Here is a 27,181-nt window from a genome sequence, read left to right as displayed (position 1 = left end):
GCCCTCAGGGCAAGGTGCAGTTCTGCCATTTGGTGGAGAAGGTGGTCAGAGCAGCAGTTGCTCCCCTGTTACATTATCAGGATCTGGCAGTGGTGCATCTCAGCAGCCAGACTGAGATTCCCAGACTGCTTAGCTACTCTTGCTGATGGTGTCCACACCAAAATTCCCCTCCCTAAATCAATCAAGTCAGTAAATCATCTCATTTATCTTGATTACCATGAAAATGCAGGGAACAGTCTATCGGATAGAAGGAATCCTACTCAAAATAGCATGTGCAAAAACACCCTGTTAGTTTCTGTGTGACCTGACTCCTGCATGTTTGCAAAAATAAATGTTTCCTCTAATATGTAATCAAGGAAATAATTTGTGCTTTTCTTTTTTTTTTTTTTTTTTTTTTTTTGTTACCAAAAAAGGAACTTATCGGGAACATTTTGTGCCTACATGCTGGTAACAAACAGTTTCTTATTACCAGTGGAAATATGATCCTGACTGGAGCATGGCTAATACCCATTCAGTCAGAGAATATGGATCATACTGTGCCCCATTCAGCACAGGCTGTAAGGAGGCAGTGTCAAAGAAGTCAACAGTGAGACACTGTTTCACATCCTCAACATGCCCATTCAACTAAATCTCTTCCAAAGAGGGAAGATGTTATGCTCATGTTTAAACAGAAGCTCTGCTATTTTGGTGAAGGTTGAAACCAGGTGCCAGCCTGATTGGATACTTCTATCTTGCTCTTCTGGGTGCTGATTCCCACATGTAAACAACTCTTAAAGCTGCTGGCTACCGCCCAGCCAAAACTTCTCTTAATCTCAGTGGTAATTCATTTTTACCACTACTAAATTCTCTAAATTCTTGCAGGAGTGGCAAAAAGGTATTTTTGCAGGTTCTCAGATGTTTGGGAGAGCTCAGGCCACCCTCTCTCATGTATCACAGCCAGTTCCACAGGGAATTCTGGATGCAAGTGTTTGGCTCTCAATCACAGATGGGGCAGCGGAGCAATTTCTCTCACATTCCTGTGCTTTGCCTTGTGTTCACCTTTCACTAGAGAAAGCAGGACACTTTTATGTTCACTATAATGGAAATGAGGTATCCAGCCACACTCTGAATTCTTGAAATCCAAGGGAAGGAGCCAGTGAGCTGGGGAAAGGTCCTCATGTGCATTTGGGCTATGTGATCCTGTTGCAGTCTTTTTGAATCCCATTTATTGTCTTTGGTGACTACTGGCTGATTTAGCTCACTTTTGTCATCACCATCGAATTGTTTTTATAACAGTAAAAGTGTTGCATATTTGTAAATATGTGTCAAAAATAATTGCCGCGTAATAGACTGTAATCTGAATAGAATTAGAATAGACTTTGAATTGATTTAAAGGCTTTTATTAAACACTAAATATAACTATTTCATTGGTCCTCTTAAGTACTTACAGGGAAAAGATCTGCTCATTCCCTCTAATGAAACTGTGCTGAGTGTCATATTTGCTTTAATGAGCCCATATGGTTTCAAAATGCTGTTGCATTCTGCTGCTGAGGACTCCCTCCCCTTTCAAAGAGTATACATGGGGCTGCTTGTATTTTAAATATTGGGTTTTGTTCCTGACTTGTGCCCAGTTGAGGAGGTCCTTATAATAAGATTATGTGTTTTCTATTTCTCTGAGTCATTTTTTGGGGTTTGGTTTTTTTGGTTGGTTTTGTTGGAGGCTTTTTTATCTCGGTTTTTTTTTTCTTTCCAGCCATTGCATAGTTAGCAGTATTGCTCTTTCAAGGGTGCCAAAATTAAAACCCCAGGAGAGAAAAAAATTATATATGGGAAAACCAGGACTTATAAACAGCTGGAAAGGTTTAAATTGCCGTTCTTTACTCTCTTTTTATTTATTTAGATCTCCTACAAAATGTGTGGGTCACACTTTCCTGCAGTTCTCTAATACTAAGGAGGCTTAGAATTATGGTTTATGAATGTTAATGAAAGTTGAAATCCTTATGTAACCGTTTGCTGGGGCTTTAATTAAATAACCGTATAGGAGAAGAACTGCATTTAGAGAGGCGAGGGCTGAAGATGCTAATTTTTAAACAGCTTTGTTCTACTTCAACATGGGTATCTCAGATATCTAATGTAGGCAGTCCTTTATACCATTCCTTACTCCTTTGAAGGTATTGTTGCATTAGTGAACATAAGTTTTAAAACCACAGGCCTAGAAACTTCATGGTGTTTATAGCAAAAACCTGGAATTTAGAGCATAGGCTACCACCCTACATCTTCAAAAGGACACGACCCCTTTCACTTCTCTTTTTCTGTCTGTGACTGGGATTTTGGTATTGGGGTCTTTTCCATTCCTGCCTCCTCTTCCACTGACAGTCCTCACCCTCAGATGGAATGGGGGAGCGTTTTCCCTGGAGACTTGTAAGTCAATTATTAGGGTAGAACGAACCACTTGGTTTTAGTGAAGCCCATGTGTTTGTGCATTCCTGAACATGCAAGAGTTGTTCTTGTTGCTAAAAGCTGCTTTCATCTGTAACTATTAAAACTGTCAGAGATGGTTTTCCAGCAGTTTCAGATGAAATGTAAAGTAGCTCCTTTTCTTCCAAGAGAGACTGCATGCATATAAGCTGTGTGGGAGTTTGATTTCAGTTTTATCCCTCCTTTTCTGCTGCTTAGCCTTAATACACTTAGCCTTAGTTGCCTGGTCAGTAAGAATAATAAATTTGATGCTCTGAGGCTGTTTATCATCACTCTGGACGAAACTGATTCCAGAGAACTTTCAGAGGAGGTGGTGGGATCTGGAGCAAACCCATCTGTTAGTGATAAACATAAATCCCCCTACTTCCAAATGCATTTTTATGTCAGCATCTCTATTTGCATGCATGCATCAATTAAACAGTATATTATTTTCTTTTTCCATTATTTTAGAAAGTTGACTCACTCAAGTGGATTTATGCACATGCTCTGTTTTTTCTGAGTGTAGTTGGTTTGTTGTTTGATTTGGGGTTTTGTTTGTTTGTTTTTGTGGGGTTTTGTTTGGTTTTGGGTTTTGTCTTTGCTTTTAATTCTGTTTTTTCATCTTTTAATTTCTATTCAGCTTGTGGAAATCATGATTTCCACCTAGCCCAATAATTCAGGCATACTTTCTTTCCTCCTTTTCTGGGTATCATGCTCCAGCATTTACTGTCTGTCCATGGAAAGAAAATCAGGTTCAGAAGTAATTGAGCAGAGTGTGGTTTGTTGAGCTAAAGGGTGTCACACTGAAGCGATCATCCCTCTGTAGAATGCTGGCCCAGCAGAGATTTTGTTATAACCTCTGGGTTTTTTCTCTTTCTGTCTTAAAGCTTGAGGCCTTTTTGTGTGGTATCCTTTTAATTTAATTTTTCATTCCTTCACTCCTTTGTTACTCGGGACCACCATATGCCAAGAATGTTGTAGCATGAGATCAGCACAGTTTTTTAGATTATGAGGGAGAAATACATTTTAAAGCCAGTAAGATTTTATAAAAATGGGAGGAAAAGGTTGGCTTCATAGGTCATGGATTTGACAGTAATGCTTGAAAGCAACCTCACTATTTTACTGGGTGACAGCCACAGTCCATGTCACTCAGCAGAACATCCTGGTACAGTGAGACAAAACAGTAATGTGGGCATTGTTTTACACTGGGGACAATGGATCTATCAGCAAAAATACAAACATGCTGATTCCACCAATGCACTTTTGTAGAGAAATTTAATTGGACGAGGGTGTAATTTGCTATGAGGAGTTTGCTCATAAAATGGTGACAGAATAAGCAAGGGGTCACTCTGTTGGTTCCATAGAATTTGTGACTGCTTCACTGGTGACTTTGGCTTCTCTTCTGTAAGTGATGTTGGTAGTTAAGACACTGGGAAATGGAGCAAGGATGAGTTGTTACAGCCTTTGGACTGACTTTTCACTGTAGCATTAGCTGCTGCTGCAACATCCAGTCTGTGGAGCACCCCAGGATTGCACTCCACACCTGGTGGAGGGGCAGGATTAGAGATGGGGAAACAAAAGGTACCCGCAGGCTGTGGAGGTGGAGGAGTGGTGGAGCAGAGCAGGAGCAGGCTGTGGGGCTGAAAACTCTCTGTGGAGATGTGGAGCACCAGGCAAGAATAAGGATCAGGATGAGCAAACTATGCCTGGAGGTGAATGAATGTTTAAGAGGACTTGATTTAGGTGTGAGGATTAGTGGTGATCATGAGTAACCACCCTGGCACACATCAGTCTGGTTTCCTGGGACTGGCTGGACTGGGAGCATCCCTGCATATGGGAACAGTAACTCCAAGCCTGACTTGTGACTGCGCCTCTCATTTTTGGTGGTAGTAATAAAGCAACCTTTCACTTTTCAGTGAACTTTGGATTCAGTGAGGGTAGGAGCATGAAAAACCTGGCAGCAGGATCTTATGCTACACTTGGGTTTGAAGGTGTGGTGTGTGCTGCCAAGTGTCTGTAAAGCCTGGAGAACCACCGTGGCCACAGCCAGGCCTGTAACATTAATCCTTTTTTCTTAACTGTGAGGCTTACTTTTTGTGCTAATTTCACTGATAGGATCCTGTAGGTAGAGACAGCCCTTAATCATGCTGGGAATCGCAGGTGGTCAGACTCAAGCTAAATTAATTTTCTTTTAGCCAAGTAAATTAAGAAAGCAGGAGTTAATTCCTCCAAAGACACAGGGGCTAAAGAGTAAAACTGAAGAGGTTTTTTTGGTCCAGAGAGGCAGGAGCCACAGAGGAAGGACAGGTACAAGGGTTCTGGCAGAGGCTCTTTGAAGCACATAACCTTCGGTAGGTGCATCTCTTCGTAGTTTTTGCACACCAGTTATTTACTGAGGCCAGCTTTCATAAACATCAAAGCTGTGCTTCATCCAGTAATGGAGAACAAATAGGGAAATGCAGCACAGCCAGTGTTTCCACCAACAGTATATGGAAAATAGGAAATAATTGCAGTAAAATGAAGGGGCCAGTCACAAGGCTGTATCAGGTAGAAAAATGATGTGGCACTAGTGATCTTTGGTGCCTATCTGCATGTGTGGTTTGTCTCCAGCTACAGAGGTAGATAGTTGTAAGTAGTAACTTAAAAAGAAGGGGCCCTTGGAAAAGGAAAGGATAAGTAGGAACAGTTGATGGAGAATATGAAAAAAAGTCTCATCATAGGAGATGCATTTGGATTTCCTCATTTTTCAAAGTAATTTTAATCTCTTGTCCTGGGATGAGTGTTTTGAAAGCATGTTCTGCAATAAGTGTAGGTTGTAAATCTCCTTGCCTACCTCTGAACTGAGAGAAGGCATTTCCTTTGGGAAAGAATGTTGGGAAAAATGAGCAAGAAAATGATCATGACTGTAAGTCATTACATGTCACATTAACCCTCCTATCTTTCATTCACATATTTTTATATTTGCATTAAGCTATGCTTGTGTGTGTAGGAGCAAATGATGCCCAGAAGGAATCCCTGAGTACAAAAAACCCCACAATTCAGCGGTGAAACAGATTTAAAGCTGTTGCTAATTATCATGGCTGATAAAAAAATGTACATTGCTGTTTAATCAAATGTCCCCAGCTTTTGGTCATCTCCTTGTTGATGATGTATCAGCTGTCCTTTTGCCAGATCATTATTAAACATTTGGCTTAAGCCGAATCTGTGGCAGTGGGAATTTTATTGGCATGAGTAGAGTTGTGATGCTAGATGTGTTTGGGTTCTGAATGTAAAGGTACAATGTTACATGGCTTCATTATGAAGCTAAAAGCTGCGTGAAATAAATCATAAAAGCAAACCTGTTTATTTGCAAGAAAATGTGTAATGGATATAAAAGCATGAATGTTTCAATTAAAACAAATGACTGCAATTTATCCCTTACCTCTGCTTTTCTTTGTTTTTCAGCTCATGGGGCATTCTGAATGGGATCACAAACGAGGACCCAGAGGCTCACAGGTCAGTTGCTCAGTATTTTGTGTTTGATTTTGGCTTTTGCTATATTTGAGGCATTCATGCAAGTTTTCCATCTGAGATTGGCAAAGTTGTTAATTTTGTTAATATTTGCAGGGTTGGAGCAGTGGAAAAAGGCGTAAAACCATTCCAGCTTTTATTAATATAGTTTTTGAGCTGTAATTCAAACAGTTGATCCAGACAGAGCTGAGTCATCCAACAGAAAGGTTTTTTGGGTAGCAAAAAGATGGGTTAGATGTATGGAGAAAGCATTTCTTACTCACGTCTTCATCAGGACATCAAATGAATGCAATTTCAAATAACATGTGTATGTTTTGGTTGGGTTTTTTTTAAACCCAAAAAACTTGTAAAACTTCGATGGCCCTCTCACCATGGCTCCTTTCATTGTTGACCAAGGTGTCAGAACTATGTGGGGAGGTGCAGGAAAGCCACGTGTAGCCACTGGTTTGCTCTTGACCTGTCACTGGAAGGAAATTATGCCAGTAGTGTTAATGGTATCACAATACATTTTAAAATTATCTGTAGAATTACAATTGCTGCAAACAAGACATTGCTACCAGTATTGATGCTCAGGAATTTTCCTGCTTGCGTAAAATAGTCTTTCCTATCTAGTGCTGAAAATACACAAATACATTATTAGGGCTCCACATTTTGGGCTTGCTTTTACTTCAGGTGAAGGGTTTTCATATGGATACTTTGTACAAATGACAATCCAGATGTGCCATAAAAGCGTTAAAGGTCCTGTAATAAAGTGGAGAAAGAAAACTGTAGAATCATACAACAGTTTGGGTTGCGAAGGGCCTTAAAGATCATCCTGTTCCACCCCCCTGCCATGGGCAGGGACACCTTCCTTTAGACCAGGTTGTTCAGAGCCCCATCCAAGCTGGCCTTGGACACTTCCAGGGATGGGGCAGCCACAACTTCCCTGGGCAGCCTGTGCCAGGGCCTCACCAGCCTCACAGGACAGAATTTCTTCCTAACATTCATTCTAAACCTACACTCTGGCAGTTTGAAGGCATTCCCCCCTGTTCTCTCACTACAGTTCCTGATGAAGAGTCCCAAAATGACCCAAGCTTTCTGATTACCATGTGCTATCCTAGTGCCCAGACACAAAAACCAAGGAAGAAAAGGAAGAAAAGTTTCAGTAGAAAGAAGAAAATGTGCCTCAGTTATTCCACTGTAGCTTTAGATCCTCTCTTTTACATGACTCTGAAAATTGTCTAGATAGGAAGAGTATTAAACCTAATTTAAGTAGTTTCTTGAAAGGTTAGGAGAAATATATGAGGTTCTGATTTTTGCATGTAATAGAAAAGACTCTTTTTATCCTTTTGTGATTCAGTTGCATTGTTGCCTGTTTGTGTCTTTTAAAAAATGCACCCATTGTAGAAAATAAGATCTTGGTGAAAAATTAAGGTGAGTGATGTGTTAGGTATACTTAAATACCTTAAAACCTAGAAAGAAAAAAGGGGAAGTGGAATCACTGGTTTACCATAATGTAAAACTAAAATCCACATATGAACTCATAAAGTTATTCTACCAAGACTCATTAAAAAAGCTCTGATTCAGTGGGGTTTTTTTAAGAGCTAGTAGGTTTTCTATGGCATGTGTTGAAACATGAGGGGAAGCTACTACAAGTGCATGTCATATTTCTTAATGGCCCACTTGGAAAACATGTTCCTTTTCTGCACGTAGGAGTTAAATGCAAAGTGCTGTAGTTACAGGTAGCGATGGATGTCAAATGAAATACTCTGAGGCCTATGGGAATTTCTGTTTGCAGGAGTTTGTCTCGTGATAAGCATCTGCAATTCAATAGAATGTAAATGGCACAAGTAAAAAGCTGTCTTTACAATATTTAACTTGCTCATGACTTCTACCATGACCATCACTGCACTCCACTTTTAAGAGACTGCCCACAAATATGTCTATGTATGTTGTAGGATTCCTTTTCTTTTAGAATAATTATACTATTAAGGCTGCTCTAATTAGATTGAATTATAGGTTGCTTTACAAAGAGCAGTGAGTTCCTGGCTACGTATTTGTTCTCTTTTTTTCCTTTCTTTTTTCATCCCTAAAGACAACACTGCCTGCTGTAAGTGCTTCACACTGAGAATTTGCTGTATGGGTTTGAAATGAAGCAGGAAGTGCAAAGTGAATTTCATTACACTTCGTGCTTAATTTTAAAGATTAATACATGTTAGAATTAAGAATTTGGACATGAAGCTTTAAAATTTAGCTCCAAATTAAAGAAATTCGTGTTTAGGAATATTTAATCCACCTAAAGAAATCTCTCCCTCTCAAATATATACATGCAGTCTGTAGAACCACATCATGTGAGGGGAAAATATTCATACCCATTTGTAATGTTGGCACATGCCACAAGAAAGTGTGACTGGCAGAATTAATCCTTGGAATATTATTGCTCTGCAGAAAAAATATGCAAATTGTATTTTAATCATTCTACCAGAACACAGTACTTCCAAGATCTTTCAGGTGGGACTCACGGCACACTTTGTGCACACGTTTTTACGAGGGCTCTTGGATGTGTAGGAGTAATTTGTTGCTCTGTCATCAAGACTTGTTTGGCTTGCTGGAGATGTAGGCGTAGCCCCAGAGTCAGTGGAATCGAGCAGTCGTTCCTCCAGCATTGTAAAAGAATGATGATGGAGAGAGAAACACAAGTCCAGCATTTTTAATTCTCTTTAACTATAAAAGCTCTCAATTATATATCTGAGGTGCTGCGTTTTACCCCTCCAGTTCCTAAGCAACAGCTATTTTCAGATTGAGTGCGTCTGGTGTTGTCTACCTACTCCAGGCTTCTTTCTGCGAGGTAGCTTGTCACTGAAAGCCGGGCTGTTCACTGCCTCAGCCTTTTGTTGTGGCACTGCAAGGACACAGATGCTTTAGAGAAACAGGAGAAGCTGGGGTACAACTGGTCTCGACCTTGCAGCTTACAAAAACTTGTGTGCATCGGGGAGCTCTGCCATCTACAATGAAGAACAGGAGTCAGAAATAAGGTTCTTGCCACTGGTTTGGGACAGAAGCCTTTTTCTCAAGTCTGGAAAAGCCTCTAGAGCAGATTCGGAACCATGAGCCGGAAATCTCTGTACTTGCTGAAGCGTAGGTGGGAGTCGATTCCCGCTGCTGACCAGGTACTGTGCTCTGGGAATCTGTTGTGTCTTAGTCTGCCCTCAGTGCCACTGTAAAGAGCCTTACAGTGATTTAAAGGGGTGTAGGGGTTCTCTGCGTACAGTGGGAACCAGCTGATCATTATTTGTCGTTTCCAAGATTAATGCTGCAAAACGTTGGTAAAGCTGATTGTGCAAGAGCATGTGCTTGTGAATATGGAGATGCCATGGCAGCCCACTAATGCAGGTGTATTTAACCAACAGAGCCTCCCTGTCTCAAAAAGGAGACTTTTCTAAAGGTTTTAGGAGTATGTTAAACTGAATGGCTAAGGAAAATTGTACTCTGCTGTTGATGAGTTCCTCGGTGCATGACTTTTTTGTATTTCATATCTTACATATATGTATATGTGCTTGAAATCACTGAGGCATTGCCAGAACCTCAGCATTTTCAGAGCAGTCTTGGTTGATGTGTCATTTCCAGTGCACTAACCAAGATGAGAGTAAAGCAGATGTAAAGAGAACATATGTAAACATCTGCTGGGAAAAGCAAATATTGTCACCAGAAGTACGACTAAGATGTGATGAATGACAGCACAATTAGTATATTTCCTACTTCTTGCTCCTGGCACTCCAAGATTCTCTGATTTATTTTATTTTTCAGTATCTTCCTTGGGATGTAAAGATAATAAAATAAATGATTATGGAAATAATATTGGTGAGCTAACAGCTCCACTCTCTTCTCAATCATAATTCCAACTCAGTTTTCCATTTATGAAACAGTTGACTATGAGGGGTAGTCTTTATCCGTGGGAAAGAGGCAATTATTTGACAGAAAGAAGGATGGACAACAGAAATTCATCCCAGTTTTTGAGAAGGGTCCTCCTGTATATTTTTATTAAGAGGGAGAAGGGCAGGGCAGATTACATACCGTATTTTATGGAGTTGTAGATTTTAAAGATAAATCATACCACTTGGAACTTTTAGAGATCTTAGACACATCACTTGTCAAAAAAACCCCTCATGCTTTCACATTATTATTCACAATAACATAAAAAGGCACTGTTGACTGATAAAATTTTATTGTAGTGAAAGGAATTGAATTGATCCAGATCAGTCCAGCGTTCTTAAATCTCCTGGTAAAAAAGGATAAATAAATGCTCTGTTAGGATGTGAATAATTTGTCATCTTGTTTCTGTTAAGAAGATGTAGAAGCCCTGATGCTATCTCAAAGAAAAGGTGTTTTTCAGCCTTACTTTTCCAGCATTTCCTTTGAATCACTCTAACCCTAATGTTGCATTGCATCATATAACATATTGTACCACAGTATGTGGGAAAAATAAGTATTGCTCACCTAGGTGTGAGGTGTGCCTGACTCCACGGAGCTGTGTATGAGTTCCACCATCACTCTCTCAACCCCTCTGGAGGGTTTTAAAAGAGGAAAGGAAATTTCCCTGACCCATCTGCCACTTTGGGAGAGTGAGACTCAGTAAGTGATGCACGTAAATCCAGTTAACCTGAGCACAGTGTGAGTCTGTAAGGACTGACTGAAGGAAAATGCAGTTACTGTGCAAGATGACAACCCCAAAGAGGCAACTTCTGGAGGGTTTTAGGCTGGTCCTGTTCACAATTTATTGTATAGAAATAATACCTCTGCCTTTTGGTGCAAATCCATTCTTTAGTCCTTAAAGGAATGCAGTCACTTACTGTGTTCTAGGCTTTGACAAAATTACTTTATATTTATACAGTCATTTTATATATACATTTTATTATTTATAGATATATATACAGGTAAGTAGTAACATTGTCGGTTACTTCTCTATTCAGAGTAGATAAAAGGTATTTGTGTTAACAAATGACAAAACCTCTCCAAATGGGTTTATTTTATTGCCATCTAAAATAAAAACAAAAACCAAACAAAAAGCTAAAGGAAGGAAATAAAATCAAAAAAACTGGAATTCTTTGGCTTGATCTTGTTTCTAGTGTAAAACAGTGTGGCAGGTCTGACTTATAAGAAGAGCTATGAGTCCACAGTGAAGTCTGATACTCTATTTGAACATACTTTTTGTTTTTTTAAGTCATTACGTGATTTTTATTGCTTATCTTGGCTACTCTGCATGAAATCAAATGACACCCAGAACTGTTTAGGCAAGGGTGAGCAGACTGAGAAGTAAGTAAGAGAAAAAACAAGAGCAATTATGATGTCTATAGACAATATAGTTGGAGGTTGCTGGTTTGGGGATTTTTTTGGAGATAGGTTGTTGTATAATTTTATTTTTTATCTTTTGAGCATTGTTTATGCTCCCAGACACTACATCACAGAGGTCTCCATGGTTTCCAGGCTCTGGTATGACAAAGGAATTTGCTGCTCATTGTTTTGTATTTTATGTGTGTGAAGGAGTGAGGAAAGTAGATTTAAGTGTGAACCCAGAATTAGATCTTTTTGGTTTTGGCTGATGAAAAATGTCTGATCTACCTGTTCATTTTTATATGTGGAAGATATATCTTTATCCTGTGGGTGTTTTGCATGGGTAAATTTAAGCTAAATAGTGATGAATTAAATACCATATATTGGCCTCTATTCAACAAATCATAATAGTTCCTGAATCTTGAATGGCTTTGTCAATAATTTCAGAAGGAATTACCTTTATATGACTAAGGAAAGAATTTGTGAATGCTTTTCTTTCTTGTCCATCCAGCTGTTCAGATTACTTGAAAGCTCTCCCTGAAGCTTCAGTACAGGTTTGGGGGGAAATTCTCTGTTGATTTTATTTGGTGTATGTGCCTGAGGATCTTGTTTCTTGGACTCATCCTAATTTTTTATTCCTGAGAGCTGCAACTGAGAATGCTTTCACTGAATGGATATGGATTTAAAATATTGTGGTAACCAGATGAGCCAGAGGCGCTAAATATTTGCTGCAATGCTGTTGAGTATTTCCATCTACCTGAAATTACCTGTAAATCTCATGAGCTGTAGCCTTTGAGCATAAGTTGGTTTTGATACTGGTCCTAAGACAGGAAAAATCTTCTCACATTACCCCATGATGGAAACTTCTAATTGTTTTCTTGATGACTGTGAATTTAAAAACACAAACTAGATTTCCAAAACAATGTAGGAAGAACATAACCAATAGTTGCTGTAGGGTTTTATATATACACAGCTGTAGATAGCTGAAAGGAATGTTCTCTGCAGTTAAATAAAAGCAGTAATATTTTTGTAGGTAGGAATGCATGCTTACAGCAGTGTAAGCAGTGGTAATGCTTCCTGTACTATTAAGTCACCAGTTTAGATTGTGATGGATTAGTGTAAAGCCCATGAAGTGATGCTTCCCTCACCTGCCAGTGATTTACAGCACAGCTGTGCCTAAGGCAGTTTGCATGTACAGTGCAATATCCTGTTCCTTACCACTGGATGTGGTAGATGGGACAAACTTCCATAGTCTACAGCCCATGCAGGGAGCTAAGCAGCAAATAAACTGATCCTGATTGAGTCATAGCAGTGAAATGATAAACCAAGGGATTTTCTGATTTTCATATAACATTACATCATGCAGCCACCATATTCACTGTTCATGCATAAAGCAGAGTCCTGCTGGGACACATCACTACAGTGATCCTTGTTTCTAACCAAATCCCTTTTACTTTCCTGAAAACAATTTAAATAAAAAAAAAATTTCCTGTTAAGAATGTTTTTGTGGGTTTTCACAGTTATTCATTGTTAATAAAACCTTACATTATCCTTTCATTCAGCAGACAAGCTTTCAAAGCTTTAGTGGCAGAGCAGAGATTTCCAGGGTTTGGGGTGTTATGAGAAAGAAGCCTCATGGAAGGGTTGTGGGTTGGTTGGAATATCAAGCTGGGGCTGGGGGAGGAGAGTTGCTTATGCACAGCAGGAAAGGTGCAGGAAGCAGAGTCCGAGATTAAGAAATGATCTCTGAAATACTTCCTTGCTTTCTAATGCAGCAAATGAGTGATGCAGAGCAGAAAGCTATCTCAAAGAAATAATCTGCCTCAGATTTGTGCTTGCTTCCCTTAGAATGAGGAGTTGAGCCTCAGGTACTATCCGGGACTGTGGGGCCATTTCTTTTTGTCCTGCAGGCTTTCTACCCTGCTGCTCTGAGGTAAGACAGGATCTGTCATACTGGCAGTTGTGACACAGATGATGTGGGCAAACCTCCTGAAACCTTCCACATCCATTGCTCATAGGATGGAGAAAAACCTTTTAAATGGTGTCAGCCACCCTGTGAATCTCTTTGCTCTCAAATTCTCTATCCCAAAAGGAGTGGCAGGAGGACAGGAGTGGATTGGAAGCTCAGTAATGACTTTCACTCTGTCATGTCACTATTCTTCATAACTAAGCAGGAGCTCAACACAGATTCCCAGAAATGTTGCCATTCTTCTTCAAAACCCTTCTCCACCCTTATTCCTCCCAGGTTTGTAGAGCAAGTCCTGCTGCTAGTCAGGCAGTCCAGTTATGTGACAGAGAAGCTCGCTGACAATACTCAAATTGCATTTTTCTTTATTCAGTGACCAACTTCCAGTTCAGGAAGGTTGCAGTTTGTAGGATCGTAGCTGTGCTGCAGATCAGTGCATTTGGAAAAGGAATCAGCACTGAAATGCAAACAGGAGTGGGAAACCACATCTTGGTGAAACGTCTCCTTGAAGAAGCAGCATGGCAAGAGTATGAGAAGTTGGGCTCAGTGCTGTTTGTCTTTTGAAAAGCAGAGAGAGTGGCAGAAGCTGATAAGTGGTCTTCTTTCTTTCCTTTTGTATTTTTTTGGCCAAGCTTTGCCTTAGGCTGGGGAGTACATGTCCAGTGGTGTGGTACAGATATAGACTGACTTGCATTGAGACGATGGGATTGTGAACTGTCATCATCTGGAGCAGATGAAAGAGATTTTTTTTTACATCTGGGGTGATCAGACTCCTGAAACACCCCTTAATTGCCCTGCATTTCTCTCTCATCACAAGAGTCTCTTTCTGGCAGTTTTCATAATTTAATTTTCAGCAGTTTTCATAATTTTGTTAACTTGCTCGTTTTCAGAACCCTGGTTTTTATATGGTGTGATTTTCTGACTAGAGCTTGTCTTTCTCAGTGGCTTCTTTGTAAATTTAGAGTCTTAGGGTCTTCAGGTTAAGAGATTTTGTCCATGTGCTTTTTTTGGGGGTTGGGGTTTTTCTGTTGTTTTGGGGTTTGATTTAGGTTTATGGGGGGTTTTGTTTGTTTGCTTTGGGTTTTTTGTTTTCTAGTTGAAAACATAGGAAAAATGCTTAGAGCATCAGTTATATTCATTTGTTCGATTTAAGGGGATTTGAAATTTATTGGCATCTGACAGTTAAAGTTGCTGGATACCTTTAAGACCCATAAACTTACAGACTTTCAGAGAGTTTAATCCCCTGAAATTCAAGTCCTCTGCTTTAGCACAAGCTAGAACTCTCTGCAGGTTTTCAGACTGCAGATCCTCTGAATTGCCAACATACGGGCATCCATCTGCCAGTCTCTGAAACAAAAGCTACACTGAGAATGTTCTGAGACCAGAGTGGTGCACCTCAAAAGAGGTGAGTAGTTAAAAGTGAGTAAAACAGTGTCCCTTAGTCTCCTGGAAATGCCTATGCTGGATAAAATTTTCCAAATACAGGCTAAATGTTGCAAGGGGAAATGTCAGTGCAAAAGTTCACAGTTTTGAAAAAGTTTTAAGCAACTGGAAACAGGGTCTTAGGGAGGAAGCGATGGCCAACATAATAAATGCCTGATACAGTCAGATCCTTTGTAATGAAAAAACCCACGCCACATTAAAATTATATAGCACTGGGGCTTTTGTGATGATAGAAGACTACGCTTTTGCTCCTCACAACTATGTAAAGCTGAGAGTCATGCCACAAGGTGTTCTGTTAATTTCCAGTAACACCTTAAATTTCACTTACCGCATATGTGCATTCCAGGTATTTGTCACCTTCCCAAGCACATTTTTTAACACAATCATTGCAAAATTGTAGCTTCCTCTATTCAGAGATGAACCCAATTATGGTATGAATGTGGTTAATGGGCCTAATTTTTTACTGAGCAGGGCTTATTCCTAGTCTTCAGCCAGTGTGCTTCCACTGGTATGTTAATAGGAGCATCACTGGGGGATGTGGGCTGTCCTAACCTTCCTTACAGAGTTTCCACAATGCCGTTGTTGTTGGAAGATGTCTTCGTTAATGAGGACAAAATGAACTGGCTGATTTCACTCTCTAATGGAAACTTCATTTTAAAAGCATTTTTATTAATACTGTTTTGTTTTGGCTTTTTTTTCCCCTGTGTTTAGTGTCCATACTGGGGAAGATATGTATGCTGTAACTGCTGCTCTCTGGGATAGTTTTAAAGAATAAATAAGTGAAAGTATTTCCTATTGTTCCTTCCTTACAAGAACACATGCTGAATTCTCTAGTAGCTCATTTTATGAGTTTCCCAGAGGAAAAGCTCACAGCTGATCAGCTCTACTCTCAACAGCAGATGTTCTTTTTCTTGACTTCAATAGTAAGCTATAATTTTGTTCTATGTCTGATGGATCAGTGTTCAAAATTTAAAAATGAGTTATTGGAGCAGCCTCCTGAGATTTTTGAATAAGCTAGAGCTGGAGTAAATCTTAAAGTCAAGTCATAAAAAAGAAAATTTCGTGTTGGGTTGGATTTTAGAGATCAAAGGTTCATTGTGTAATGGCTCTGCATTGCTCTATTTTCAATTCCTGAATAACCTTGAATGTTACAAGAGCAGTATGAATTCTTACAGTCCGTAAAGGAAGTCTGGAGATTATAAGGTCTTCAATCTGGAGTTCATAATTATTAAGTTGCTGGTCTTTATGCAGGGCTAGAAAAGCTACTTGTTACGACGAATGGACAAGTCCTTAGAGGAGAGATAAAGGCATCAATTATTGAACTGCAAAAAAGTAAAAAAACCTTCAACATTTAGCATGAGAAAGGTACCTTTGTTAATAACCTGGATGATGGACAGACTGCACCCTTAGGAAATTTGTAGATAGTACAGAACTGGGGGGAGTGGCTGCTACAGCAGGTGGTGGTGCTGCCATTCAGAGGGACAGGTCAGAGAAGGGGGCCAGCAGGAATCTTACTAAGTTCAACACCAGGGGATAAAGTCCTCCCACACCTCAGGAGAAATAACTGCAGGCACCAGTACAGACAAGGAACTGACTGGCTGGAGAACAGCTTGGCACAAAAGAATCTTGGGGGTCCTGGTGGACATCAAGCTGAATGTGAGCCAGGAGTGTGTCCTTATGGCAAAGAAAGCCAACAGCTTCATCCTGGACTGCAGTGGACATTGCCAACAGGTTAAGGGAGGCAACCTGAGCTTTGATGCAGCTCAGCACCAGTGAGACACATCTGGAGTGTTGGGTCCAGGTCTGTGCTCTGCAGAACAAGAGACACAGAAATACCGGAGTGTGTCCAAAAAAGGACCACAAAAGTGACTGAGGGACTGCAGCATCTGTCATATGAGGAGAGGCTGAGAGAGCTGGGACTATTCAGCCTTGAAAAGAGAAGGCTCAAGAGGATCTTATGAATGTGTATAAATACCTGATGTGAGAATGAAGGAGATGGAGCCAGGCTCTTTTCAGGGGTGCCACTGGACAAGAGCCAATGGGTACAAACTAAAATACAGGAATTCCTGTTTGAAAATAGGAAGGAACTTGTTTAATCTGAGCACTGGAATGGGTTACATGGAGAAGTTATGGAGCCTTCATCCTTGGAGATACTCTTTGTTTGCTCCCTATACCTCCCCCCACAAACACACAAAATTCATGAGGAGGCAGAAAAAGCTGTAGATGGAAAAGGGGAGCCAGGAAAAAACCTTTCCAAACAGAGCTGGAGCTATATTAAAAACCAGCTACCAAGGTAGTGATTTAAAACATGTAATCCCTTTTCAGACTACCTGGATGGTATTTTGGTAGAAACCCAGATAACCTTTCTGTTTCCAGTAACTTTGCTTCTGAAGCACAAGAGCTCACTTCTCTAAAAATGAGGAAAATATCATTGTTAATACTGTCTATTATTCTTCTGGTATCTGAGAAAAAATTAGAGATTTTCTGTCAGGTACAGTTTTGAAAGTTCATATGCTGTTCTCACATACATGCCCTCGGCTTCAGAGCAAACCCCACACATAGAGCATTTTCAGTTTTCACATCCAGGATAGGGGGACCTGAATCTTCAAAGTTAGGTGATGGATATAATAGAAATGTGAAATGGCAATAAGCTTTTGTGTCATATTATCGTGGACCAATTTTTATAGGTGTCTAAAAATAATAACTCTGTGCGTATTGAGATTGTGTTTTAGGACTCCTGGAGGGTTTTATGTGCTTGCTTCTTTTAAATTAACAGTTGGAGTTGAGTGAACAATCTGCAAATAATTATTTTAGATTAAGTTCTTCATTAAAATGCAGAATAGGAGGGGGGCTTAGCTGACAAGAGAAGCTGCAGTACTGCTTTCTATTCCTTACAACTCTGTGGGATGTGAAAGTGATGAACAGCTGAAGTCAGTGATTAGAATCTTCAAGGATCGACGTTGCCTTTGAGCCAGTTCTGTCTCAGAATGGCGATTTTGCTGGGATTGTGATGTGGTAGCATCTTCATCACAGAAACAGCCCCTGGACAAAATCACACTCTAGGTTTTGACTCATTTCCCTCCAGATAGGAGTTGTTAAAATGCATGATTGTACATGTAGTTTCTGTGTGTAGCTGCCACCTCCTGTCTTCCAAACAGACACCAGGTTTGGTTTTTGAGCTGCTGCAAAGAGTAGCCATCAGTGATGGATGCTGCTTGGTGTTGGTGGAGGAGCCGCGCAAGGCACGGTGTGTCCTTCACCACAGGACGTGTTGCAGCTGGACAGTGTAAAAGTGGATCAACAGTTCACTTGTGATAAGCCCCCCCCAGCATGTTTAGGCTCATGCTGTACAGTGCACATTTTTTCCTGAAGATCAAGTAGAGCATGGAAGAGGAGGAAAAGCAGAAACTGAAATGGAAGTGCTTTGAGTGGTGTGAACATGTAAGGCACACTGCTTTATCCTATACCAGTCACAGAGTAAATCCCTTAATCTTTTGTTGTAGGGTATCCCTTTGGCTTTTGAGGCATAGACAACACATTTCTTTCAAGATTCTGATGCTCTTTCTCCACCCCCCCAATACTGAGTCTTAAAGTTGGGAAGAAGAAACTGGGAAAGTTATGCAACTGGGCACTGGATTCCTGAGATGCTCAAGGTGCTATTTTTGTTGCTACAGGCATTTGAAAAAATGTACTTCCAACATTTTGTTTTGGAATTACTGCTGGAGTTCTGAAGTCCAGGAATTTTTAGCAAGTCCTCACCATAGGAGCAGAAAGAAACAAATCCAAGATATTTTAATATGGCACACATAGTTCTGTTGTTGCCAAAGGGAAGTGCTCTACTTAAATGTCAAGACAATGTTAGCAACAACTGACCCAAGAAAAATGAGCTGGGGATCCCAGTCCAGTTTCTAATGGTTGAGTGTCTTTCACTGAAAATTCTACCTCAGTTTTTTAGTGCTTGGGAGGTGTTTATGGATGTGGAATCTGCACTCTGCTTGTTTCTTCAAGTCAGGCTTTTCAGAGTCCTTGTAGGAGGGTAGATGAAATTCCCTGGTCAGCATCTCTTCTGTGTGCTCTAGAAGGAACCACTTGAGGTGGCAGTCACATAAAGGCACAGAGCAATTTCTGGGTCAGCCTTTTCTTCTGGTGGTATTTCAAAGTGCACCTCCTATTTCTCTTTAATTAGAAATTGGTGTCTCTTATATCCACTGCCTTTAGTAGGGACATAATTGGGCAGTGCTATTTTATGATGTGGTTCTTCCCATCATCTCACTTCATCTCATCTGGAGGACTGTTCTCTGCCTTTCTGTCACTTGCCTGATCATCCCTCCTAGTATGAAGCCAACTACTTAGAATCAGTCCCATTCATGTTCCCTGCCATGCTGGAGTAACATGTCAAAGGACTTTTTTGGCCATTGCCATGAAATTGGAATTTAACCTAGACATGCCTGTAAGTTTCTCATACTGCCATAAAATTTTCTATGCGTGTTGATCATGGGTCTGGTTTAGATGCAATTATTTCAGCTCAGTAATATGACTGTTATTTTTCCAGATATTACTTTGGAGTCCCCAGCTTGACTGCTTACTCCATTTCAGTTGTAATGCCTGCCTAGTCCGTTACGGATATTGCTGTGTACTCCATCCAGACTGGCATTCCAGACATGTTTTCAGCTGGCCAGAGTGCATATCAGCATTTAGTAACTGAGTTTCATCTCCACATTTGATGATATTTCTTCTGTATTAGAGCCTGCATCCCCTTTTCTTTCCTTAAGAAATGTTCAAATGCCTCTTTATTTTTCAGTCATCAGAAGCCTGGTATAGAGACCATAGACCTATGCTTCCTCTGAATTCCCTTCTAGATTCCTTTCAGGCCTCCTTTGAATCATCCAGCTCTATGTAGGCCCTCAAATCCAAGCAAAGTTGCCTTAGCCTTGCCAACCTTTTTTTTTCCCTTTCATTTCTGATATGGAACTTTTCCCACCCACAAAATGTGGTCCGGGTTCACAGTATTAAACCTTAATCCCTGGAACATCCAATGCTTTGATATTTTAGGAAAACGCCTTTTTCAGTTCAGGAAAAAACCTTCAGATTTTTTCATTATTCATGTCCATCTGCTAGTACTTTTAACAATTTGATGTGCTCTCATCAAAGCCTATATATACTTTCACTTTTTATCCTGTATCTAAACTCAACCCTTTCAGTGTGCCATTTGACAGTATCATAACTTAGTGATTCTCTCTAAACCAGGAAAATAAAACTTGTTTATAACTGCATTTTGTTGCTGATGAGCTTTAGTATTTGTGGTGGGGTTTTTTTCTGTTTGGAGTACTTTTTTCATTTTTGTTGCCATTACATTTTATAAGTCAAATCCTACAGCCTGTTGTCTTACTTGAGAATATTGATAATTTACAAACCAAAAGTTGGCCCTCAAAGTACTATAACTTCTTTATTATTGTTTTTTACTCAGGTTACAGAAAATGCAGTATTTGAGTTTATGAGCAAGGACACTTCCGATGCTGCCTTCTGCTAGCAAGAGAGCACTATGTAATCCTTTCATAAATGTAGTCCAAGCTTTATCTTACTGTTACTTTACTTCCCCTCCCCTCCCCCCCTCAATTCTCCTCTAGTGGTAAGGAACAGTCTCGTAATTTCCTGCTAATATTTAAGTCCATCCCATTTGTAACAGTCCAGCATTATCCTGTAGCATAAACAAGGCTGCTCTATTGGGTATTTTAAAGAGCAGACATATCCCCTCTCAGCCATCAGTCTGCTACATTAGATAGGGGTTGTTTTTTCTAGTCTACCCGTAGCTTATTTCCTTCCTTCATCTAAAGGCTCTTTCCTGGGTTTATTGCAGTTTTGTAGAATTCAACTTTCTGCACAAATTGAACATAAATTAGAGCCCGGCTATGTATCTGATTAAAGGAAAGAAAATAAATCAAGTTTAAAACTTATTTTTAATCCTCTTGTAAAGTAGAAGCCATTTAGATTTGTAGAACACATGAATCTAATAGGTTGGAAAAGACCTTTAAGTTCATCAACACAACTGTTAACCTGGCACTGCATGTTCCAAAACCTCATATTCCCACATACAGGGCTAGCCTACTGCCTCTCCTTCTTTGCCTGGCCCTTCCAAGGAGATTTCCTGCTGCACCATGGCTTCCAGCTCCTCCTGTTCACTGCCCATGCCTTGTGCAGTGGTGTAGGTGCACTTCAGTTGAGCTACTGATCTTCCCCACCATCTTTGGCAGGGAAGAAGCCTCAGTTCCTGCATGACTCTTCTCAGCAACTCCTGTGATTTCCCGCACTTCAATAACCCTTGTGTCTCTGCTGCTGCATGGATCTCCATCCCCATACCTCTACAATCTGCAGATGGAAGGACCTCACTAGCACACCATCCCTCAAACTTCGGCGTGCTGCCTTCAGTCTTATCTCTAGGGAGCTTGGTTTTATCTCCTTCCCCCTTCAAAACTAGTTCTAAGCTCCTTCAGTGATCTCTGCTCACTCTTTGCAAAGATCCTTTTCCCCTTCTGACAGCTTCCCTGTCTCTCACCAGCAGATCTGCTGTTGTGTAAATGAACCCATGATCAAAACCCCCAAATCCTGCCAGTGCCACCAGGCTCAGGGCCAGGTATTGATCTGCTGGCTCTTCTTGTTCCTTCCCTCTTCATTCCCTGCAACTGGAATGATACAGAAGAGCTTGTGCTCTTCAGCCCTTAACCAGTTGTCCCAAGCCCCTGAACTCTCTGTTGATTGCCCTCAGCCTTCTTGTTCCAGCTTCATCACTGCCTGCCTGGAAGAATAGTGACAGATAAGCATCAGAGGGCTGTACCAGGGCAGGAAGCTTTCTCTTCATGTTTTTAACCTGGACACCAGGGAGGCAGCAGACTTCCCTAAAAAGTGGGTCTGCTCTGCATATTTGGCCTTCTGCTCCCTTCTCCTGTGACAGTAACACATCTTTTCTTCTTTATGGAAGCAATTTTGATGAAGGGCTTGGGCCACGTTAACCTTGGTGACACCTCCAAGCTGGATGAAGCATCACTCCTGTTGCACCTGCATCAGTGCCTGCTGTTTGGTCATTCAGTGATTAGTGAACATGTTCCTGACCATCTGAAATAGAGAATCTTTTAATTTGGGCTGGTTCTTGTTGCTAGTCTCCAGGAGTATAACCCTTAGCTTCTGTACTGAATTTTGTCCATTTCCTAAGACTGACCTGGCCTCGGAGAAACTCAAAAACTGATCCCTGCTCACTGACATATCCTCCTAGTGGATTCCCCAGAATTTTTGTCACTAATTTCCTCAGTGGCAGCAGCAGCCAGACTAACATCTGACGCAGGTAACATAGACACCACAACTGTGGAAAAGCAGCGGGTGGAATGGCAGTGGGGAAGAGGATGAGGGGACTCTGACACTGATTCTGTCTCAGCTGTCTGGAGAACTATAGCAATAGAAGTGCGTGTCATTCAGCTGCACACAGGTGAAATTCTTGAGGGTCTAATAATAGAAATGTGCAGTCTGGATGGGCAGGTTAACCTGCTGTGTGTGGTGTGTTTGATGAGCAAAGAGCAAGGCAGAGGTTGAGCAAAATATATTTAGTGAACAATTTGTGTCAGGTATGGATGGTGAAAAACTATAGCATTCTTGGAAAATTGCAGAGCAAGAATTCTTAAATTAGGCTATATATATGCTTTCTATAAATGTTCTAAATAGAATATATATAATAATGATACGTATGTGTATAGATTCTAACTAGCAAATAGAAAAGGAGTATAAAGATAGCAAAACCACAAAAGACAGAGGTATCATGCTTACTATATTTGTACTTTATGATTTAATTTAGGAGAAAAAGGGAGGAGGAAGAATTCCAGTTTTAGAGCACAAGAACTGAGTTTTCATGACCTTTTCCCCTCCTGAAGTTGTATTTAATTTAGCTATTTGGAAAAGTAGTTGAAGAAAACGACAGGAGGAATATTCCATCTTGCACAAACATGGACAGAAAACAGAAGCCTCCCCCAGGCAAATGGTCTCAGGAGATGGAGTAAATTGCCAGCCATCCATCTCTCTTTCCTGGATTACCTGATGTATTGGAGCAGTTAAAGAGGAATCTACTGCTTAAATGCAATCAATAATTTGCTTTTTTTGCTTTATTTTTCTTATTACAGCTTTGAGGTCACGGTTGTAGTCAGAAGTTTACCCGCACGCTTTGCTGAGACGTGCTTTCTTTTCACAATCTAGTTTTTAAAGGGAGGGCAAGTAACATTTCCAAGTGTCAGCTGAATGGCAGAAATGATGACTGAAGTCCAATAATTGTCATGCCTTTTAACCCAAAACAAATTATAAACCTGCATTAGGAAGTGTTTCCCATCAAGCTGTGTTTGCTGATTTGGGAGCTGGTGATGTCGGACACAAAGTCACCCTTTTGGCAGACATTCTCCAAGGCATTTGTGGCAGAGGCTCAGCAAGAGAGTGACGGCATTTGAGGCTTCTGATGTGGAATGACTTAATATTGTGACAGCCCATAACATGTACTTCAAGTATCTAGGAAAGGGATGGGATCTCTCATCCTTTCTCAGATGCAAAGGTTATCACATACTGTGGGACAAATCTAGAAGTTGGGTGCAGCTTTTGTTTTTTCTGCTCTTCTCTTAAGATGGAGTTTCTTCAGATTTGCATTTTTTCTGACTAATGTTTAAATAATATATTTTTCATAGGTATGTGGACAGACTGTATATGTAGGCACGTGGGAGGGAGGTGGGTGTCTGCTGCATTTAAAGAGCTGTCTTATGTAATGCAAAATAAAAATTAAAACGTGAGGAAATGTGTCATGTCTTTGTTACAAAAATTTTATCTGTTGTTACTTGGATCTGATATATCAGACAAATGTGCTCTGGAGAACAAAGTAGAGGTTTGGTGTATGTGCTGGGCTGTTTTGTTCCAGGACTGGCCTTGGAGATAGCAGAAGCAGCATCATTGCAGAGCCTGTATTTTCAGCTCTGGAAATTACTTCCTGACCATGAAATATATCTGCACTGTTGGATTTTGAAACTGGTTCTTATTTTTTTGCTCTCTCCCTGATAATCAGTTTTGTGGAGAAGTGCACATAGGTCTGCAGCTCCAGGTCTCCTGGCTCTTCAGCAATCTGCAGGGCTTCTTTCCAAGTTTGAGGAGTTTTCAGAGGAGTAATGGTTTCTTGGATTTTTTACTTTAAATGATTCATTTTCTGCTGATTGAATAATTTTAATTTATTTTAAAAGGAAAGGCAGAAAGTATTAATCCTAGGAAAGAGCAACTGTTTCCCTTTGGAGCACAAAGTACAGATGAAGGAGATCAGCTAAGGCAGCACTCCTAGTGTAAATGCCATCATTTAGGTTTCAATGGCTTGCAGTTAGAGCTTAAATGGGTTGCTCAATGGCAGAAAATCTAATTAAACCTAATTAGTCAGTAATTTATGTTTCACATCCTATATACACCCCAATTCCCTAATTCCTATCACTGCTGTAAATTCACTAAGAACTGGACAGCAGGGGTGAGCTGGCCAGGCCAGGTAACCACTGACCTCGTATTGAAGCCATTCCCTCTCTGCTCCTGAGGTCATAGCAAGTATTACCCCTCATGAAAACTGATGGTCGTGTAAAGAAGTTTTGCCAGAGTCAAAACGTTTTTGGCTTTTATTTTGCCGTCAGCCTTGGCTGAGAGTGGCCAGGAAGTTTCAACTGTTTCAGGGGAAGGTATCTGAGGAGTGGCAGGAAGAGGGGTACCACATTATTAACTTTATTTCAATAAGATACTGCCAATGCATAAACAGAGAAGGTGATATGCCAGACATTTTGAATTTATTAGACTGTTACAAGTAACTGGTATTTCCAGCCAAGAATACTTAGATGACACGTGAGCCCATTGGGTAATTTTTTTAGCTGCTGTGTGTTGTAGTTTGACATATGTGGGAGCATAGAATACTTCCAAGGGTGCTCATTAATTGTGGATTAGAGCATATATTTGTGATTATTGTCTTATTTACTTCCCTGACTGAATGTAAAATGAACAACATACATGGTAGCATTCATGTAAAATACATAAATTAAAGAACAGGAACATAAGGTCTTTGGGAAGAAGTTTTGCTCTTCCCAGCAGGAGGATGACTGAAAGAATATATTTCTTTGCTTTGATACAGACACATCATTACTTGCTGCTACAGTAGGTACAAATTTCCTTTGACATTCCCACTGAAATTAGATCACCTTCCCTCCTTCTCTTTTCTGATAAAATTAATAAAATTACATTACATTAAAAAGAACAAAAGGAACATGTGACCACAGCAAAGAGGCAAAACAGATTTCAAAGCAGATAACATCTTTTGTGCTGCTTAAATGCTGCTGGACTCCATAGGAGCCCAATATTGGATACAGTCTAAGTCTTCTTATCTAAATTATTTTATTAAAAATAGAAGCAAAATATTTTTAAACTGCTTTCAAAAAGAAGTGATCTGATAGAGGTTCTGAATTCTTATACATACACTGTTGTGGGATGTGTTGGTTTTTGGGGGAGGTAGCAGAGGGCATTGGAAAGGTTTCCTGAATAGAATAGGTGCGGTATAGAATAATCTATTCCTCTGCCTCAGTTTTAACCTCCTCCACTTCTGATATGCTTAGCCTACAAGTGACAGTGACTAGTCACTACTTGAGTTTTGGGCTGTGGATTTATGGGGTTTTAGGGTTGGGTTTTTTATTAAAGAACTCCAAACAGTGTAAAGTTATACGGTGAATGCAACTAAAGAATGTAGGCAGAGGGTGCAAAACAAATGGTTTTTAATTGAGCTGGCACACTGCTAATTTTAAGATTAAAGGGTTCTTCTATGGTAGCATTGTTGTTTCCTTCCTAACTTAGCAAACTAAACTTTCCTTCCTAACTTAGCAAATGAAAAGTGTTGATTTTGACAGTACACTCGTGCAGATACAGGCGAATTAGCTTTGGTGTTGGGAACAGTTCAGCCTGTACTGAATCAGACAGATAGCCTCAATAACATATCCAATTTCTCAGCTCACCTGGCTTGTCTGCTTCCAGCAATGAAGAGATCTTCCCTGGTTAGCTTTGGTGTCTCTGTACTTCACTACATCACTCCATAAGTATCACTGTTAAGCCACTCAGCATCTGTTTTACGTCAAGTGTCAGTGGATTTGATGATCTGTATCTGCTCAGCTGTTCACTTGCCTTTTGTGTTTTCATTTCTTCCCTTTCACCTACGGGACAGTTGGAAAAGGATTAGTAACACATGTGAGGAATACATGAGGCATAGTGGATATAGTTCATTGAAGATAGACCAAATGTTACCTCAAAAGCAAACAAAAAACCCATCCCAACACCGCTATGTGGAAACTGCACATCCCTAAACATCCTGTGAAGAAAAGTGCATGGGGCAGATTGCTTCTCTGCTCTCCTGTGGTGTCAGCTACTGCCTCAGCACCACCTAAACATGTAGCTCAGGTCACAGGAGTGATGCTTCCTTGAAAAGTGCTCCTTGCCCAACTCTGCCTTCTGCTTTCTCTTGCATGGATACAGAAAGTCTTCTGAACGAGTAAACCAGATTTAATCCCACCCATAAACTATTACCAGCACTGCCTCCATAGCCAGCTGCAGGGTGTTTATCACGGATGAAGCTGTGGGAGCAGAAAGAAAGCTGCCTTTGATTTACCAGTCTCAGATGACGTAGGAAGGATGTCAGGAAAATCATTTAAAGATCTGCTAACTGACCAGAGTTACTGAGTTTTTAGCTAGCTAGGAACAGTATGATGTTGTTTTGGCACTGCTCCTTTTCCCGTGGTGCGTTGTAACTCTTTTTGGAAAGTGTCTGTGTTTTGCATGTCAATGTGCTAATCAAGTTTTAGGTAAACAGAGACACAAAAGACTTAGTCATTGCTTCAGTACTTTTCTCAAAAAGCTCCGTTCCAGCTGCACGCACAAACACTTGCTTGAATATAAATCCCCTTTCTGTAACAGAATTTGCGAAGCACAAAATAATTTTCCTTGGGATATTTGTTTGGATTATTTTTTTCCTGTATTATTTCGGAGGGGGAGAAGTGCCAAAGAGTTCGTGTGCTTGTATGTGTATGAGTCAGTGACTGAGTGCATGTTTTATTCATCCCTTCATTTTCAGACTGGCGATACTGTGGCACCCAGCAGGCACGACTCAGGTGAATCTGTGCCACTGTCGAAGCACTCTGGTGTTTCATACCAAACCCTTTGTCCCATCTGGCTTCACTCCTCTTTGAAGCTACTGTGTAGCTTGGTTTCCAAAACATTTTAGTTATTTGCTGACCTTCCTGTCACCCTCCAAGAAACAAAATTTAAAAAAACCAAACAATCCAAACCTCGCTCCCCACCCCCGCCCCTCCGCCCCCCCCCCCCCCCCCCCCCCCCCAGCTCGAATTAGGAAGGAACCAAGACTAAGAAGGAGATAATGCTGAGAGGGGACACACAGAGGAGCCTGTATAGAAATGGAAGACCAAAATTTAAAAAAAT

At 40.5% G+C, this 27,181-nt stretch overlaps 1 protein-coding gene across 4 annotated transcripts in view; it reads left to right on the top strand.

Moving 5' to 3' along the window:
• The window catches only part of PDE3A (phosphodiesterase 3A), a 225,792-nt gene that overhangs the window by 134,883 nt on the left and 63,728 nt on the right, over positions 1-27,181 (top strand). For 3 of the 4 annotated variants that reach the window (XM_039571105.1, XM_039571103.1, XM_039571106.1), the window contains exon 2: positions 5,881-5,931. In XM_039571105.1, coding sequence (XP_039427039.1) covers positions 5,881-5,931 — 51 coding nt within the window. Of the gene's footprint in view, positions 1-5,880; positions 5,932-8,565; positions 9,096-27,181 lie in introns of those variants that run through there. The other variant, XM_010404202.4, reaches the window with a different exon arrangement.

Source organism: Corvus cornix, chromosome 1A (assembly GCF_000738735.6).
Source record: "Corvus cornix cornix isolate S_Up_H32 chromosome 1A, ASM73873v5, whole genome shotgun sequence".
Classification (NCBI taxonomy): domain Eukaryota; kingdom Metazoa; phylum Chordata; class Aves; order Passeriformes; family Corvidae; genus Corvus; species Corvus cornix.
This window is presented reverse-complemented; position numbering and strand designations above follow the sequence as displayed.